The sequence below is a fragment of the Scardinius erythrophthalmus genome (genome assembly GCF_964197995.2).
Source record: "Scardinius erythrophthalmus genome assembly, chromosome: 21".
NCBI lineage: Eukaryota > Metazoa > Chordata > Actinopteri > Cypriniformes > Leuciscidae > Scardinius > Scardinius erythrophthalmus.
In genome coordinates this window covers 33,383,762-33,401,561 of record NC_138241.1, presented here as the reverse complement: position 1 = coordinate 33,401,561, position 17,800 = coordinate 33,383,762, and the positions used below count along the sequence as shown (strand labels likewise).

Sequence of the window (17,800 nt, the reverse complement as noted above, 5' to 3'; positions counted from 1 at the left end):
TTGTTTTCCATGTTTCTACACTTGTGTTTGCATGGACCCTTGAGGATCTGGTGGGTTCACCTGTGTTGGGTTCACAGGTTTTCGACCTTCGTTTCGATCTACGTTTATGGCGTTTTTTTTTCCTGCTGTTTCTGTTTGATAATCTTCTCTAACGAAGTGGAACATCTACCATTTCTGTAATGCGTAGATGGGAAATACAACATTGAACATCTCCTTTTCTCTTCTTGGTATTTTGGGTCTGATTTGTTTCTTTTCTTCTCTCTTTCCTCCACTTCCATCCTTTCTTGTATCTCCCTTCCATCATCTCCATCTTCCTCTTCTCCTGCTGTTTCTCTCAGACGGCAGGTGTGAACACTACGGACAAAGAGATCGAGGTGCTCTACCTGCCTAATGTAACTTTCGAGGATGCGGGCGAGTATACATGCTTGGCGGGTAACTCTATTGGGATCTCCTATCACACTGCTTGGTTGACGGTGCTTCCAGGTATACACTCCTCCTCTACTGCTTCTGTACACACACTTCTTTTTTGTCGAAGTCCCGTTGGTTGATATCGCGCCAACGTTCTTTGAGAGGAAACATGAGGCACTTTGGACGGTGTTACTGTAGTATCTACAATGTACTATTGTAGTTATTGTTAATATTTTGAATTAGATTATATTTTTTAGAGATTCTGTTTTCACTTACCCTCTGGTGCTCTTTGATCATTTTTGACCAAAACATTTTACGTTTGTTTTTTGTTTTTATTTATGGAATTGTACACTTGCTACGTGAACACACAAAAAAAAATTTTGTTTTGAAAAAAAATCTTTTTTTCTGTTATGAAAAATGTTCATACCAATAAACTTAAAATTTTCATAACAATAAACGTAAAATTCTATAACTTTTTAAAATATTTTTCACTTCAGCAATAATTTGCCAAGTGATTGTCTTTGTAAAGAGACCAAACTTAAGTCTGTTCTCCAAAGCTCTCAAGATTTATCGCATTATTGCACTAAAATAGTACATTAATTTCATTGAATTAAAAATTAAATAATTCAGTCATTTTTGAGCACCACATGAAGATTAATTTGAGTTATTTTTATTATATATATCGGTTTCAGTTAAGGTTTATTTTGTTATAAGTAACAGATTTTTTTTTTTTATGATTTTAGTTTTAATTAACGTTTAATTTGTTCAACATTTTAATTTATTTGGGCATCAAATGTAAGAGATATGAAATAATATTTAAAAATATATAAAACAGCATCCAAGTGTCTCGAGATCCTTATTTATAAAAATTCTCTTCCCAACTAACATTTCACTGGTTGCATGTTTGGAAAGACTTGTTTTGAAGGAATAGTTCATCTGAAATTAAAATTCTGTCATTATTTACTCTCTCTCATGTTTAATGTATGACTGACTTTCTTCAGTGGAACAATTTTTTTTTCCAGATAATGAAAGAATTTGTGCAAGTGTGAATGATAAGAGGGGAATAAGTTCTGTATTGAAGAAAGAGTAAAAAAAACACATGAGAGTGTTAATGATGATAAAATGTTGATTTTTAGGTGATCTATTCTTATATGTTTCAAAGTCTTTTTCTGTTTCAGCTCTAATAACTGCTTTGTTCTCTAAAGAAAGTCTCAAGATTTGCTTGCCTTCTCAAATGCTGGACTTTCTTAGTTATTAGAGCCACGTACAACCACTGTGTGTGTGTGTGTGTGTGTGTGTGTGTGTGTGTGTGTGTGTGTGTGTGTGTGTGTGTGTGTGTGTGTGTGTGTGTGTGTGTGTGTGTGTGTGTGTGTGTGTGTGTGTTTGAGTGTGTATCTAAATGTGACGGACTCTAGATCATTTACTACATGTTCACAAATTTTGGCCAGGTTTAACTAAATATTAGTGAACTGTTTCATAGTTTTAGAAACACAATGGCTATCTGTCGTCATGTACAAGGCAGCGTCAAGTGTGCACGCTAACATGCATAATGCAACAGCGTTGCATTTTATTAAGAGTCTATTTCCTGACAAGGAAACAGACAAAATCTTTGACCGCAAATGGCACCACTTACTGGTCTGCGGTCAGACAGATGGAAATCTGTGTGTGTGTGTGTGTGTGTGTGTGTGTGTGTGTGTGTGTGTGTGTGTGTGTGTGTGTGTGTGTGTGTGTGTGTGTGTGTGTGTGCGCGTGCGATTGTATCCATGTAGTGTGTATTTCTGAAGGACCTCAAGTGTCAGGAAGTACTTCAATACTGTGGTCATATGCAAACCATTTTGTAAGCATGTGTATGTTCGCAGGGGCCACTGAGTGTCAGGAAATATGCTGTGATGGAAAGAAAGATCTCTCCAATATCTCCGTTATTAAATGGAGATCTAATTAAGGCTTAGGTCTCAGATTTTTCTCCTAAGACAAGCCCATGATCTGAACCGCTGTTCACATTCATTTTATAGCTTTATACTCTTACCGAAGTTGATATTTAAATGAAAAGTTTCCTGAACTAAGGTAGAGGAACATCTAAATTGAATTTTTTTTGCCAGAGTGTCTTTTATTAGTTATTTATTGCTACAACCTTGGAAGGAAAGATATTTGTTGACGTTTTTATTGTTATAGAGTCAGAGTGTGAAAAGTGATTGGTGTGTCAAATGTGTGTGTGTGTGTGTGTGTGTGTGTGTGTGTGTTGGTTCATCCTGTAATTCCTTAGTCACCTACACCTTTTCCTCTTTTTCCTCTTGCCTTGGAACCTTAATGTCCTTCCTAAGCATCTTAAATCTGTGCTGTGTCCAACATTAAGGTTTCTGGTGCAGTTTTCCTCACCTCAGGAGTGCCTTAAATCCTTTTTGGTGTGTTACATCACGTCTTAGTCCGATTCTCTCCGATCCTTCTCGCTACTCTACAGCCGAGCCAGACGCCATCGAGACGGACTACCCTCCTGACTACGTGGAGATCGCCATCTACTGCATAGGCGTCTTTCTCATCGCCTGTATGGTGGTGATCGTGGTGGTTTGCCGAATGAGGACGTCGGCTAAGAAGCCTGATTTCGGGAGTCAGCCGGCAGTGCACAAGCTGACCAAACAGATCCCTCTGCGCCGCCAGGTAACAGAAAGTAGATAAAGAGTTCTAGAAATCTTATACACACATACACTCACACTAATATAGGAATGATTTGTCTTTGGAATATGTAGTTAGTTGGTTTTGTAAGGGCAGGTTTATGTTTAGTGATTCGAACCAACCTCTTATTGTACTTACTTTACTTTACTTTATTGTTTATTTTTACAGGGACAATGCACAATTAAGAGTAATTGCACCAGAGTACACATTTTAATGTACACTCTCAGAAAAAAAGGTTAAATGGGATTCTATATAGAACCAAAAAAGTTTCTCTATAAGAAGAAATATCTTAAATGATTGCAAAATACTCTTATGTTTAATGGGTCCATTTTTTTCTTCTGATAAAGTATGTTTACAAGCTGCTTAATTCATAAAATGTCATGAAAAATGTATTTAAAAAAGTCCTTAAAATGATCCCATAATGGGAACCTCTAAAAGGTTCTATATATGAAGCACCTGACAGAACCCTTTAAGGTTCTATATATAGAACATTTTCTTCTAAGAGTGTATATATATATATATATATATATATATATAATTTACCATGTTAACTTATACATGATATATATCATATATTGTATAAAAATAATTAAGACTTAGATAATTAAAAATATATATTATAGTATTCTAGATTAAAAGTTGTAGTTAATTTAAGTTTAGTACAGTGGTAACTTTGTATGATAACTTAAATGTTACTGAATAACATGTCAAATTCTTTTGTTGAGAAGTTGAAGGTATTCTATATGGTGGTAAGTTGGAAACATTATTTGAAAAATGAAATTTCTCACATATTTGTTACAAATGTATGACATGTTGAGAAACCTAACCGTACGAACTGCATGGCTTTTAGGTAAAGTTATTTGAATAGAGCCTGATACCTTATATTTTGTGCTTTGATTTGCATCGTCATAGCCACAGCTTACTATAATGAGGATTTTACATACTATAATGATGATGTTAAGCGGCTAAATGTGCGCACACACACAAACACACACATGTAGCTGTTAATAGTGTATAGTTCTGTCTCCAAGACTCAGGTGATCAGCCATCCGTCTTTCCCCTTACAGGTGTCTTCTGACTCCAGCTCCTCCATGAGCTCTAGCACGCCATTGGTCAGAATCACCACTCGCCGTAGCTCCGCCCACGACGACCCCATCCCAGAGTATGACCTCCCTGAGGACCCGCGCTGGGAGTTCTCAAGAGACAAGTGAGCATTTACACCTTTATTAAATTCAAAGTATAATCTTGCATCTTTTTCACTTCTAAATCATTGTGATGTGAAACTAATCTTCTCATACACTCACAATCCCATTATGTCTAATTATTAACCTGTGACTTTTGCAGGCACAATGTACAATCAATCATTCATAACACAACACAGGCCTCCGTGCGTTACCCTTATTCCATTAGTAGACCATTATTCTTGCAGAAATTAAATGGATTTTTGTCAAATTCTTCTGGAAGATTTGAGCAGCTTTTGGTTTGGATGTTGATATGTTCTGTTATGAACCTGATAGCACACACTGACCGTACGACTAGACATACAGAACCATAAAAACTCAGACTTACAGATTAATGTTTAATTGCCATGCTTAATATTTACGAAATGCTTCCGGCATCACTTGGAGATTTACAATGGGTCCACTATCATGTTGCCAATGACTAAGAAAGCCTGTTTAAGCAATCTGTCACAAACATGGTGGTTAAAAAGAGTCTATTTGTACTTTGATTGTCTCAAGGATGATTTGTAAGCAGTTTGAGAGACAGGAAGAGTTTAACATGCTATTATTCAACCTCAAACTATAACCAAGTCTTTTATTTATTAAATTAATGGTGGAAACTCAACAAATACAGGTTGAGTCACTCATTTCTTCTGCAACATTATTATGTCCATCATACAGAAGATAAGAGTCCTTTCATGTACACAGCTAATGACCAATATTGGTATTCTATAGGTGAAGGGAGGCACCATTTTATGGACTTTTTTCTTCCCACCCACTAAAGGAATTGTTGCTCTTGGGCAGACAAGCTAAGACATGTACTGTATTTTTGTGAGGAACGCAAGATCTATGAAAGAAAAGATTTATTAGAAACCATTTTTTAATTTATTTGATATTAGCTGGACTTGCATTCCTCTTAGCACAAAGTTTAAGCTATTGAGTTAGTTAACTCATTCAGTTTTTTTCCTCATCCCCGCATGACGTGCCCCGGGGCGCATGGCATGCAGAAAACTGAGGAATGTTAGCGTCAGCGGTCGACATGGAGGATAAACATAACATTGATTATCTGTGGTGGGCTGGAGTAGACAGAGACCGCCATTGACCGTACGGCACAGAGGGGGATTGTGTTATCATAGCCACAGATCGGCCCCGGGCCCTGGTGCGGGTGTGAATGTTTACATAGCCCAGCGGTGGAGGGGGCCAGGGACAGACCCAGCACCTGCCAATCAGAGGTTGACCGAGGGCCAATGGCAGGGCAAGAGGTCGAATGTCACAGTGACCGTGAGGGATGAAGATGAAACGTGTGGGATTGTGTTTTTATGCATCAGGGTGTGTTTATTTTTAAACTAGATCTAATTAGGGAACAAATTTGCTGAAAAAAAGGCCTCAAAAGTTGGATAAATCAGATAAAACCTAAATATAATTTAAAATCTATGTCCTTGCAAAAAATAACTATGGTCATGACATGATTATTTTTATTATTTTAATATGTTCCCTTATAATGTTAATAAAGGCTTTTGCTCACACACACAAAAAACAAATATATATGTGGAAAAACAAATCTTTTCAACCTTCTGTGTCTGAAATGATCAGTTTTTAAGGGCTCTTTAAGGCCTTTAAAGCTCGTCAGTAAACGGCCACTGTTATGACTGGCTTACGTCATTGCATAGAAAACTGTATCAATGGCCACGTGAGTAAGTCATTTACAGACAAAGCATTATGAAATTTAGGGTTTGTGTTGCAGATCAAGTACAGTTGGCTAATTCATCTTTCAAACAAAAGTTTCTTTGTGAACTGTGTCTAGTTTACAAAATAATCTGCAGTCAAATGCTCTGAACAAACATACAGTCCTCAGATGTGATCCATGACAGCTTTAAAATAAATAATGCTGTAATGAGCCTTTTAATGCTGTAAAACCATAAATAGAATAATATGGACTGATTGCAAAAAAAAACCATGTTATTTACATGGAAATTATGTTAATTCTATTTGTGAATTTTCAATGCTAAGTCAAAATTTTGATGGCTAGGTGAATGTGCGTAGATGTTTGACTTGACAGAACTTCACAGAGTCTTGTGTAATTTCTGTAGCGAGTCGGCACCAAACAGAATTGCAGTGGTTTTTATCACCTGACAACGACTTTATCATTGGCATTAGTTTTAGGACTACCTGTTTGGTTGAACAAGTGTAATTATACACTTTACCCCTTTAAAAAAAGGTGGGAGTCTCCTAATTGATGGATAAGTTACAACACTCTCTTATATAATACATGCTCTAATCTTTTTTGCACTTGACCAGAGCACGCTAGTCAAGTGTTAACCCTGGTATCCATCCCTCTCTTACACACTCTAAGAAAGTCTCTAAATCCCCAAAGGCATATTGTTACTCACCCCAGAGGAGCGTAACTCTAGCTCTCCCAGCCAGACATTCAGCTGTCACACTCGCTAATGTCTAATGTAAGCTTTGCAATGGAAGGCAAAGGGCATCCACTTAACACCTACGAGTTAAGTAAACACAACAGCGCGCCAACACATGGACACGCAACTCTGATATACGGTTGAATGTTGCGAATGCTTGCATTTGATGAATAGAGACAGACTTTGGAGATGTCTCCAAACCTAGTGAACTACCTACTTAGACAGCATTTATAAGCACATCTGCATGGTGACTGAAAACGTCTGTCTGGATGGGTTGAAGTGAGTCTGTAAATGAGCATAAATAACTTCTGAGTTTCTCTGTAATGTTTGTGGTCTTCGGTTTGTTTGTGCAGGTTGACTCTGGGGAAACCGCTTGGCGAGGGCTGCTTTGGGCAGGTTGTGATGGCTGAAGCTCTCGGTATCGACAAGGACAAACCTAAAGAGGCCGTGACGGTGGCTGTCAAGATGCTGAAAAGTAAGTGTTTATTGATTAGTTTCTACATGAGTAAAACTGCACCCTGTTGAGCATCCTCAGTCAACATTTACCCTTAGTTTGCTTGCATGTGAACAGTATCTGAATCTTGTTATTCATCTAGGCCTTTGCAGAATTTGAGTTTGTGTGCAACTGGACCATTTTAGCATTTATTTTAATTTATTTGAGAACTTTTCTCCTCTAATGGTTTCATCAAATGTGGGATGGTGGGAATTACTTGACATTTAACCTCATCAGCTCATAAATTGATGTGGGCGCCACCTTTCAAATGTTCGAATGGCTTTTTACAAGGGAGCTACCTCTCTGATGTTGTGAATCACAAAACTACTAGTTCAGATATGGATGGTACATAAGTGAAAGATCAAAGCCCAGCAGATACAGGTTACAAATCACACCAGCTCAGCAGACAGATAAAATGCACATGTGATCTTCTGCAGAACAACTCGGCTCTTTTAGACTGTTTAATGCAGAAGACAGAGTGGGGTGTTCAAAGAAAAGCAAAGTGTTCGAAGATGAAGGTAAGCAAACATGTCAAGAAAGCTCTAATAATGTGTGCCTGTCCAGACAAGGCATTTACTAAAACAGCTTAAAAGTCTTACAAAAACACAAGACTGACAGGCACAGCACAACACAGACAGAATAATATTGTCATATGGACCATATGAGGCTAAAATATCAGTAATAAACCAGGACATTTTTCAACAAAAACAGCAGTGTGTTATGATCCCAGCAACACGCAAAGACACTCCCTGAAGGTTCATCATAACACTTGTTTACCAGCATTTATGATTCAGAATATCAGGTATCCATATATAAATACATATACTGACCATCTGACATTTTGAGCTCAAGATATCAGTATCTGATTAATTTAATGAATAAAAAAAATAAATAAATAAAAAAAAAAAAAAAAATATATATATATATAATTATATATGCAATTAAATAATATATACGTATGTATATATGTATGTATATATATATGCTGTATATATGTATATATATATTTATATTTATAAATGTGTAAATAAGTGTGTAAATTATATGTATAAATAAATTGTATATGTATCCATTATATATGTATATATTCTATTATATAGGTATATGTATATATTATATCATTTGAATATTATAAATAGTATAAATGAGTAAAATAAATTATATATACATAAAATCTTCACACATAATATGCTAATTATTTTGTCAATTTAATTAACATTTAATTGTACCTTAACAATAACTTTTTTGTAATATTTTAGACATAATAAATGTGATTGTATATTGATGTTTATTTGGAGTGATTTTGGAGCAGACATTTCTAGACACATTTATCACAAATTGGCCAAATATCAAAAATCCAGATCGATATAAAAACGACTTGACATAAGCTAATAGTGTTTTGATTGGGTGCACACTTTAAAAACGAACAAATGAACCAGACTATGTATTGTTATGATCTGAGAATGTGCATATGTTGAGACGGGGAGAAAGTGTGAGACGAGGTCTTTACTGTAGAGGCCTGCGCGGGGTTATTTGTTGGTGCTGAGTGATGTTGGTAGAGCTCGGGTCAAGAGGCCGCATAGCTGACCCGGCGCTCTCCAGCTGCACAGCTCTCGCTCTTCACCTGCACAAAGAAAGAAAGAAAAGAGAGTGGGGGAGGGAGCAAGCGTCTCAAAAGAAGTTTTAAAGGATGGAGAAAGAGCTGAGGGGGCAGGGCTGCAGTGCAGAAAACACTTGAAACAAGAGCCTGTTCACCGCTTACACCTGGCTTAATTATGGCCCCGGAAAACTTTTAGTAACTTAGGGATAGTTCACTCAAAAATGTACGTTCTGCCATTATTCACTGATGTTTTAACAAATCCTTATGACATCTTCTGTGGAACACAAAAGAAGATATTTTTAAGAATGTCTATGTGTTTTTTTGTTTTGGCCGTACGGTGAATGTGAGTGGGGTCCGGGTGTTGTTTTGGACTCCATTGACTTTCATTGTATGAGCAAAAAGAGTTGATGCATACTTTAAAATATCTTCCACTTTCCACAGAAGAAAGACGGAGCAATCTATGACAAATAGTTTTTGTTGAATGAAATAAAGATAAAGTAAAATATAATTACTAGATGAAAAACTTAAACTTAAGAAATTAATGGAAACTAACAGATAAAGTAAGTTTACGTTAAAGTACTAAAAAATGAATGGAATTAAACTAAAACTTAAAAATAAATTAATGCTACATAGAAATAATTACAAAAACTAATAACTTTAGTTTATGGTCCAATTCTCACTATTAACTATGACTTATGCCTAAATAAACTCCTAATTACTGCTTTTTAATAGTTAGTAAGGTAGTTAAGTTTAGGTATTGGTTCAGATTAAGAGATGTAGAATATGGTCATGCAGAATAAGGCATTAATATGTGCTTTATAAGTACTAATAAACAGACAATATCCTTATGCATGCTAATAAGCAACTAGTTAATAGTGAGAATTGGACCCTAAACTAAAGTTTTATCAAAAGTGCATAACAAAACTACTAAAACTTAAACTAAAATGAAAACTGAGTATAAATATATATATATAATACCTGTTAAGCATGCAAATATTTTTTGGCCCACTGTAAAATATTGAACAGAATCTCAGTTCATGAAAACACCATTTTTAGAGAAGGCTTTGAAACGTTCATGATTCTAGTCTGGAAGGAAGAGTGTCCAGCATTCTTAGAGAAGAAACTGGAGTAAGATAAGACAGGAATGGCGGTCAGTGGATTGTGTCAGGTTCGCTCCAGTGATCAGCAGGCAGATAATGAAAAGGCCACTGTCTCTAAGGTAATTACTCTAAATGGAAGAAACGCTTTTTAATTGTGAGGCAATGAAAGGAGAGCTGTGTGGCGGCTCTTCAGTGTAACACTAAACCACACAGACAGACAGTTACACCGGGACACAGACAGACAGTCCAGCCAAACTACTCACACAGGGAGTGTTGGCATGTGTGACATACCTGCATACTACTCATACTACAGTATACATTCAAAACACTGAGCAATTGCATCGACCTTTCATTTCCAGTGACTTTTTTTCTTTCATTTTCATTATTATGAATTTAAATGCCAAAAATTAATAAAAACTGATTAAAAATACAAAATAAACATTTTTTATTTCCCAGTTTAAGACACCATTACATTTTTTAAACATTTATCATTCTGTTTCGCATACTATTTTTTAGGTATAGTTTACAGAATACAGTATATACTGTCAAATATGTAGTATGCTAGTGTTAAAATTAGAACACAGCCGTACAGTCTCACTTGTGGGCTTTAGTGCGCAGAAAACAGGGAAAAACTAACAGGATTTATTAAGTGGATTATTATATTTGTTAGGTGGACACAAGATGTATTTTAAATGTAAATTTTCTTTATTTATTTTTTTACCTTTCTAGATGATGCAACAGAGAAAGATCTTTCTGACCTGGTGTCAGAGATGGAGATGATGAAGATGATTGGCCGGCACAAGAACATCATCAATCTGTTGGGAGCGTGTACACAGGACGGTGAGGGATTCGTTTTAACCCTAGCTTACTGTATCATATTTGATAATTTCATTTCTAAGGTCTCTAAATTATCAACATGATCAAAACTTTGCTGAAAAGCCTGATGTACATAATCTTCTACACGCCTTCTGTCTTCTGAAGAATAGTTCATACTTCTTTTTTTTAGCAAGTAAAAGGTCTTTTAATATCATTCAGATCTCAGTTCACATGTGTTTTTGCTGTGAAATGTATTTTTATAAAGTAAACATTAGAATAACTTTTATATTGTTAGTACTATTTCAAGATGAACACCTAAATGGACTGAAGTAACATGTTTACTTGATTATTCATACATAATTTTTTAGAAATATAATGAGTCTTAAATATGATCCATCAGGGTTTTGAGGAACGTTTATTCGTTCATCTCTTAATCATCATTGCATTGCATTATATGTTTTGCCACCACAATAAAAACTACAGAGCTTTGATCATAAAACTAAGCCTTTAAATATCTGCTGAAGAATTATTGGGAGATATAGAGTGACAAATGATATTTATATGCATTTTATGTAAGTAGATCTCACATTATCATAACTTTTTTGCCATATAAATATCAGCAGCTGCACCAAATTGCATGAATTGCTGAATAAAATTGAGGTGTTTTTCCTCCTTGAGTGTGAGCTTCATATTCTCACTTTATCATACTATATGAGCAATAAAAGCCTGATGTATCAAATATGATACTCTACAAAAAAAAAACACATATGCAAACTTTTTATTACTTTTTTTATATTTCTTCAAAAGGTTCAATAAACCCGTCAAAAATACGATTTTTCTGCTTATGATTTCATCTGTCAGGCTTTACAGGGTTCTCACCTGAGTGAATGACAGTGGGATCTCTGACAACACCTCTCTCTCTCTCTCTCTTGCTCTCTCTCTCTCGCTCTCAGGTCCATTATATGTCATAGTAGAGTATGCATCTAAGGGTAACCTTCGGGAGTATTTGAGGGCCCGGCGGCCCCCAGGAATGGAGTACTCGTATGATATAGCCCGAGTATCAGATGAGCCTCTCACCTTCAAAGATCTGATCTCCTGCACTTATCAAGTAGCCCGTGGCATGGAGTATTTAGCGTCACAGAAGGTATAAGCACATGCACATCATATACAAATATCATAGACTTTAAGTGGTGCTGGTCTGGCTTTGGATCCCTGTGATCTTTCTAATGTACATTGCATGAAATCTGACGAGCACTTTCTGAAAATTGCAAGCTTTTTACTAGTCAGCTGGGACAAATGTTGCATCTACATATTCTCAGGCTGCTACAATAAGTACTGCCAAGGAGGAACTGGTTATTGGATAGTTTGCGAGGTTCACGCCATCAAATCTTCGAAGGATTTCAAAGTTTTGCCTGAGCACACCTGTATATTTTGTTTTGTTTTTAGAGTATCTGATTTCACACATCTACCTGCTGTCCCTAAATGTCACTTTTAAAAAAGTGTCTGGCTCTTGGCCACAATAAACAGAAATGGATCAGATTCATGCTAGTGGCTTTTTTTAAAAACTATTTATAGACTTGAAATCCAACAGATGAATATATAAAGAATCCTTTTTAATGCAGTGTTCAGCCGTCCAATCAGATTCATGCATCGTCCAAATATTTTTCATACGGTCAATGAATGAATCACAGCAGAAGTGCACGACTCTGTAAGCCGGTCACAACGCTTTCACTGCTAGCATGCTAACTAAACTGTCATCACGCTCGCCTTCCCGTCTGGAATGCACGCTGGGCCTTATCGCGCTCTCGCACAGATTTGCCCTGCGGTTTATCCCTAAAGTACTTAAACGTTCCTGTGGTGTGTTGTTTGTGTCTGCGTGTGTGTGTGTTTTTAAGGGTGTGTTTCCAAGATGAAGGTGTGATGATTTAAGTTCTTTCTGTCTTTCTCCATCTCTATTGCAGTGTATACACAGGGATCTGGCTGCCAGAAATGTGTTGGTCACAGAAAGCAACTTTATGAAGATTGCAGACTTTGGCCTGGCCAGAGACGTCCACAATATAGATTACTATAAAAAGACCACAAATGTGAGTTTCATTTCGTCAGGAGACACTCCTCTTAACCTTTAAACACATTTCCTGTTGCTTTTCATCTCGGTATGCGTTCTTTTGTCTGTATTTAAAGATGCATGTAATGGCACTCCATTACTATCTGTTGTGTTGATAATGAAAAAGATTGAGGCAAGACACACACTACCATTCAAAAGTATAAAAAAAAAAAAGTATTTTATGATCATAAAGGCTGCATATATTTGATCATAAATACAGTAAAAACAGTAATATTGTGAAGTAATATTACCATTTAAAATAACTGTTTGCTATTTGAATACATTTTAAAAAGTAATTTATTCATTATTAATCAGAAATCTTCAGAAATCACTCAAGAACCATTTCTTATTATTATCAATGTTGAAAACAGTTGTGCTGTTTAATATTTTAGTGATGCATTTTTTTCAGGATTTTTCAGAAAGAACAACATTATAAATGTCTTTGCTGTCACTTTCGATCAATTGTACTCTTTTGAAAAGTAGTGTATAGGTTTTATTTTATTTTATGTAATGGTCAATAGCCTTTAAATCACATGAACTATAATTTGCTACTTGCCAGTCAGACATAGCAGAAGGACATTTTTATTCTTAAGCAATTTATTTTGGCAAAAGTTGGGATAAACTTCTGAGTAAAGATGAGTTCTCAATGCTTTTGGTCCATTTTTCCTGAGAAGAAATACTGTAAATTTTAAACGCATCTACTAAATGTTAATGTTGTCAATGTTTAAGTGTACGCAACCATATAAATGGCCTTAAATCCAATATACATGGACGAAAAACTACACAACTCCAATTTCGATCTCATTGGCTCTTGAATCATCCTTTATACAGTTATATTCAGGCTCGACTCCTTTCAGCCTCCCGCCATCTCTTTCTTTGTTCTCTCACCTTTTCTCTCTTCCATTTCTCCTATTTTCCCCTCTGTTTATCTGCCACATCCCCTCCTCCTCTCACCAGTCTTGGCATGATTTGCAGATTCCCAGGCAGTCGGCGTGTAAAGTGATTTCAGCTCTTTGCTTATTTGGCCCTGCCCTCTTCTCTTATTCCAAAGCTTGTTGTTCAAGCTCATGAGAAAGAAATGTTAGTGACAAACCTAAACACATTAGCATAGCTTTGACTCTCATTCCCACCATTATACCAGTCTCTAGCCCATCATAGATGCTTGTTTAGGCTGTAAATCACTCATCTAAGAGTTTAGGTCATCAGACATGGCAGCGAAAAGTGTGTGAATCTTGATAGCATTATAATCATTGTCAAATTTGGGTCAATGTTCACATAAGATCAACATGAAATTAAAATTGACCCTATTTACTTAATAAATAAACATTCCTTATTGTGCATGATTCTTGTTCACATGTGTCAAACTCCTCTCCTCAAGGGCCACTGTCTCCAACTAGATCCAAAACACCTGCCTGGAAGTTTCTAGTAATACTGAAGACCTTGATTAGTTGGTTCAGGTGTTTAATTAGAGTTGAAGCTGGTTGATCAATTGGATTGAAATCAAAATTGACCCTATTGAACATTACTAGTCTTTTTGTGCATGATTCTGGTTGGTCATTTACAGTTGTTAGATGGTATAGATGGTTGATCAATTGGGTTTCCAGCTTGTGGATCTGGTTTAAAAATCAGGTTCATTAGCTGGAAATTCAACTGATCAATGAATCCTGATGGACCTTCTAGGCCATGCTGGTTAGAGCTGGTTGGACCAGTAGAAAACCAGCTACCATGTCCAAAAAAACTAGCCTGCCAACCTTTAACTGGTAGGACTTGGATTTTACAACATGGAAGTAAATGTAAGCAGCAACCTTTCCAAACTTTACTCACCAGTTCTGCTTTAGTCCTGATTTATTTCTTAGTTCTTATCAAGGTCACCAAGATCTGGCCATGCATATTTTAAACATAGTTTGGCGTTATTAAAACAATGAGCAAAGCCCAGATTGAGCGATACTGATGACTGATTAATGGCTGGGGTTAGATTCAATTACACTAGTTCAGCCCTGTCTAAATAAAACACTGTGAGCCAGGAGATTGTGAACTCGGAGCCCTTCCTATTGGATCTAGCACTGTAAATGCCATTGACTCTTCTATCTTCTCCACTAGCCTCAATTTATAAACCCCCACAATGGCTCCTTCGGGAAATTAGAGTTCGGCTATATGTCCCACCAGGATTTAATTTCCAATCATTATTGTCTGCTTGAGGCTTAATGAAATTTCAGGCTAACGAGGGTCTCGTACAGATAAAGATGTGAGTTTCGCAGTGTGTGGATGTTGTTGTGTGTCAACCGTCTTTGACCTTTTCTCCTATTGATGTCTGTAGGGTCGTCTGCCAGTGAAATGGATGGCTCCAGAGGCGCTGTTCGACCGAGTGTACACGCACCAGAGCGATGTGTAAGTCAACCATTTGTGTGCTTCATTTTTCTTTCATTTTTAAGTGGACATATCATAGAAAACATGATTATTATTGAGGTTTTGCTTAGGTTTATAACCCATACTCAGTCCCTAGTCCATGTATATTATTTCCTGAACCTAAGCTTTTGCAAAAAAAAAAACTCTATCACAACCACAAACATTTGAATGTATGAAAGTGCAACTGTTACTGGTTCCACATGTGAAGAGTTAAGCCAATTATAACAGGAAATTTGCGTATAGAACGCTAATAGCTTGTTATTATTTATGCACAGTGGTTTTGAAGGAAATGCGGAAGTTGTAATGGATCGAAGTCTAAATAGCTTTTGAAAATTATACTGTTAGAGATGTTTGTCTTTCCACAAATTGAAAAAGGTACTGTTTTCGGTATAGTTGGAGAGCAGGAAAACTCTTCTACTGTGATTGGAGTCGCTGTGTGTTTGTATAAAGCGAGTAGTTTGGGAATGAATAGGAACTGCTGGCAGGTGAGTTGAGGGTACGAGAATTGATTCCCTTCTGAACAGTGATGGAAAGTTAAGGAAGTGTTTTTGTAAGGCAGAGAAAGAAGAAGGGCTGTTCGCGGCCAGCGCTACACCGAAAAGCGAGAGATTTCACGCTCGACTTGCGACCAGTGCCGTGTTACTAATCTGCGCAGCTTCAAAGCCCTTCAGAAGAGCCAGACTCTCACCTCCCAGAGTCTGGACGGAAATGCCCTCGATCTTCCCTTCACTCCGTCCCGTCACACTCCTCTCTCCAGCGCTTCTTTACCCCATTGTTTTCTCTTTTTCTGAACACTTAAATGTCTCTTCCCCTCTTTTTATATTCCATAGAGTGAAATAATCCTGTTTTTTGTCATTTGAGTTTGCATTTATCCTTCAGTACATGCTTGTTTCATCTCATTTTAAGCTTATTCCTTTCTTTGTCTCATAAAGAGATGAAACGAACCGGAAGTTACGCTTTAGTGCGTGTTGGATTTTGCGGGGCGTTTTTGAAGTTTTGGTTTCATGCTTGGGCTATAGTCATTTCTACATTCTTTTGTTATTAATAATCTGATCTTTTGGTTTAGGCCCATCAAGTTTCAAATTCGATCTTTAATTTGTCCAGTAATGCATTGGAATGTACAAACACAGACATTATCATTTTAGATTTTGGCCATACTGTCCACCCCTAATGAAATATGTTGTAAGTGTGTGTGTGTTGTTTTGTAATCTCTTGCAGGTCATTATCTTTTGTCATGTGTGTCCGCTCTTTGTGTGGTCCGTGCAGTAAAATTGAATCAATAGCAAAGAGACCCTTATTGATGGCAAACTCTTGAATCTTTTATCTCAGCTAGGGTCCCGAGCTCTCTGATTGGCTCAGAGGCAGACACAATCTATATATGACATCATATTAAATTAATACATAAATTATAATAAAAATTGGCAAGTTTCGACAAACAAGACCCCCAGGGAATGGGATGATGTAAGTTGCAGAGCTTGCAAAAATGAAAATATGGATGCATGTGTGTGGATTTGCTTAGGATGTTAAATTGATGGCTTTTATGGTTAAGGTTCATCCGGCCCTATGCAAGGTCAGCTATATTAGATTAACAAGGTGTCACCCTTATATATATATATATATATATATATATATATATATATATATATATATAGATAGATAGATAGATAGATAGATAGATAGATAGATATATAGATATATATATATATATATATATATATATATATATATATATATATATATATATATATATATATATATATATATATGCATACAGCTGAATTACATAGGTTTATTTATTTTTGCTTTTAAAAAATGAAGATTATATGCATTGAGGCATTATTTCCAAGACAGTTAAGCATGTTTTCTTTATGCAAAATATAATTTCTTATTTCTTTCTGTTAATTTTGAGGTGAATTTTTGTAAGATTCACCCAATTATTGCTAATTAGCCAGCAAAGTCTATTAGCTAGAGAATAGAAGACGCAAGCTGATTGCGGCTTATTGCATTGAAGCGTAAGGGTTCAAGAGGGCATTGCGGTGACCCTTTTTGTGCTCTCAGTGTGAGTGATTGATCATGGGGAGGTTAGCAGCGGTTACATGGGGTGACTGAATAGAGATGATGAATTTAGCAAACATGTCAGAGAAGATGCGGCGCTAGATAAAGACGAGAAGAAGACAAACAGGGTAACTGATTATGTAAACAAACACGTGGACGAGTGACCGCAGGAGTAAACGAAAGCAGAGAGTCTTTGTGCTTTGCTTCGTGTATTGTGACTGCGACGGGTCACCAGAAAGGAGTACAACCAGAAAAAAAAAAAATGTGTTGCTCAGAGATTGCTCTTTTGTAGCTCAGGAGACTAAATTATGAGTTCATGCTTCATTTACATATCTACTTAGTCTAAGATGTTTCTTGAAAAATTCCATAGGAGCAACAAAAATAGACATAAATGAGTCAATATTTGACATATAGTACAGTATACAGAGCTGTTAAATGTATGTACTGTAGAGAGCAGCTTAGGTCATGTGATCTTACTAGAATTTTATGAAAAAATAGTTCATATTGAGAT

The 17,800-nt window shown here is 36.3% G+C and overlaps 1 protein-coding gene across 3 annotated transcripts in view; it reads left to right on the top strand.

The window, feature by feature from the left end:
* Positions 1-17,800, top strand: part of fgfr2 (fibroblast growth factor receptor 2) — a 48,117-nt gene that overhangs the window by 24,065 nt on the left and 6,252 nt on the right. Inside the window, exons 8-16 of one of the 3 annotated variants that reach the window (XM_081351523.1) lie at positions 339-483; positions 2,867-3,063; positions 4,146-4,285; positions 7,069-7,190; positions 7,646-7,726; positions 10,638-10,748; positions 11,678-11,868; positions 12,686-12,808; positions 15,146-15,216. In XM_081351523.1, the coding sequence (XP_081207649.1) occupies positions 339-483; positions 2,867-3,063; positions 4,146-4,285; positions 7,069-7,190; positions 7,646-7,726; positions 10,638-10,748; positions 11,678-11,868; positions 12,686-12,808; positions 15,146-15,216 (1,181 nt within the window). The remainder of the gene's footprint in view (positions 1-338; positions 484-2,866; positions 3,064-4,145; positions 4,286-7,068; positions 7,191-7,645; positions 7,727-10,637; positions 10,749-11,677; positions 11,869-12,685; positions 12,809-15,145; positions 15,217-17,800) is intronic. The other 2 variants (XM_081351524.1, XM_081351525.1) reach the window with 2 other exon arrangements.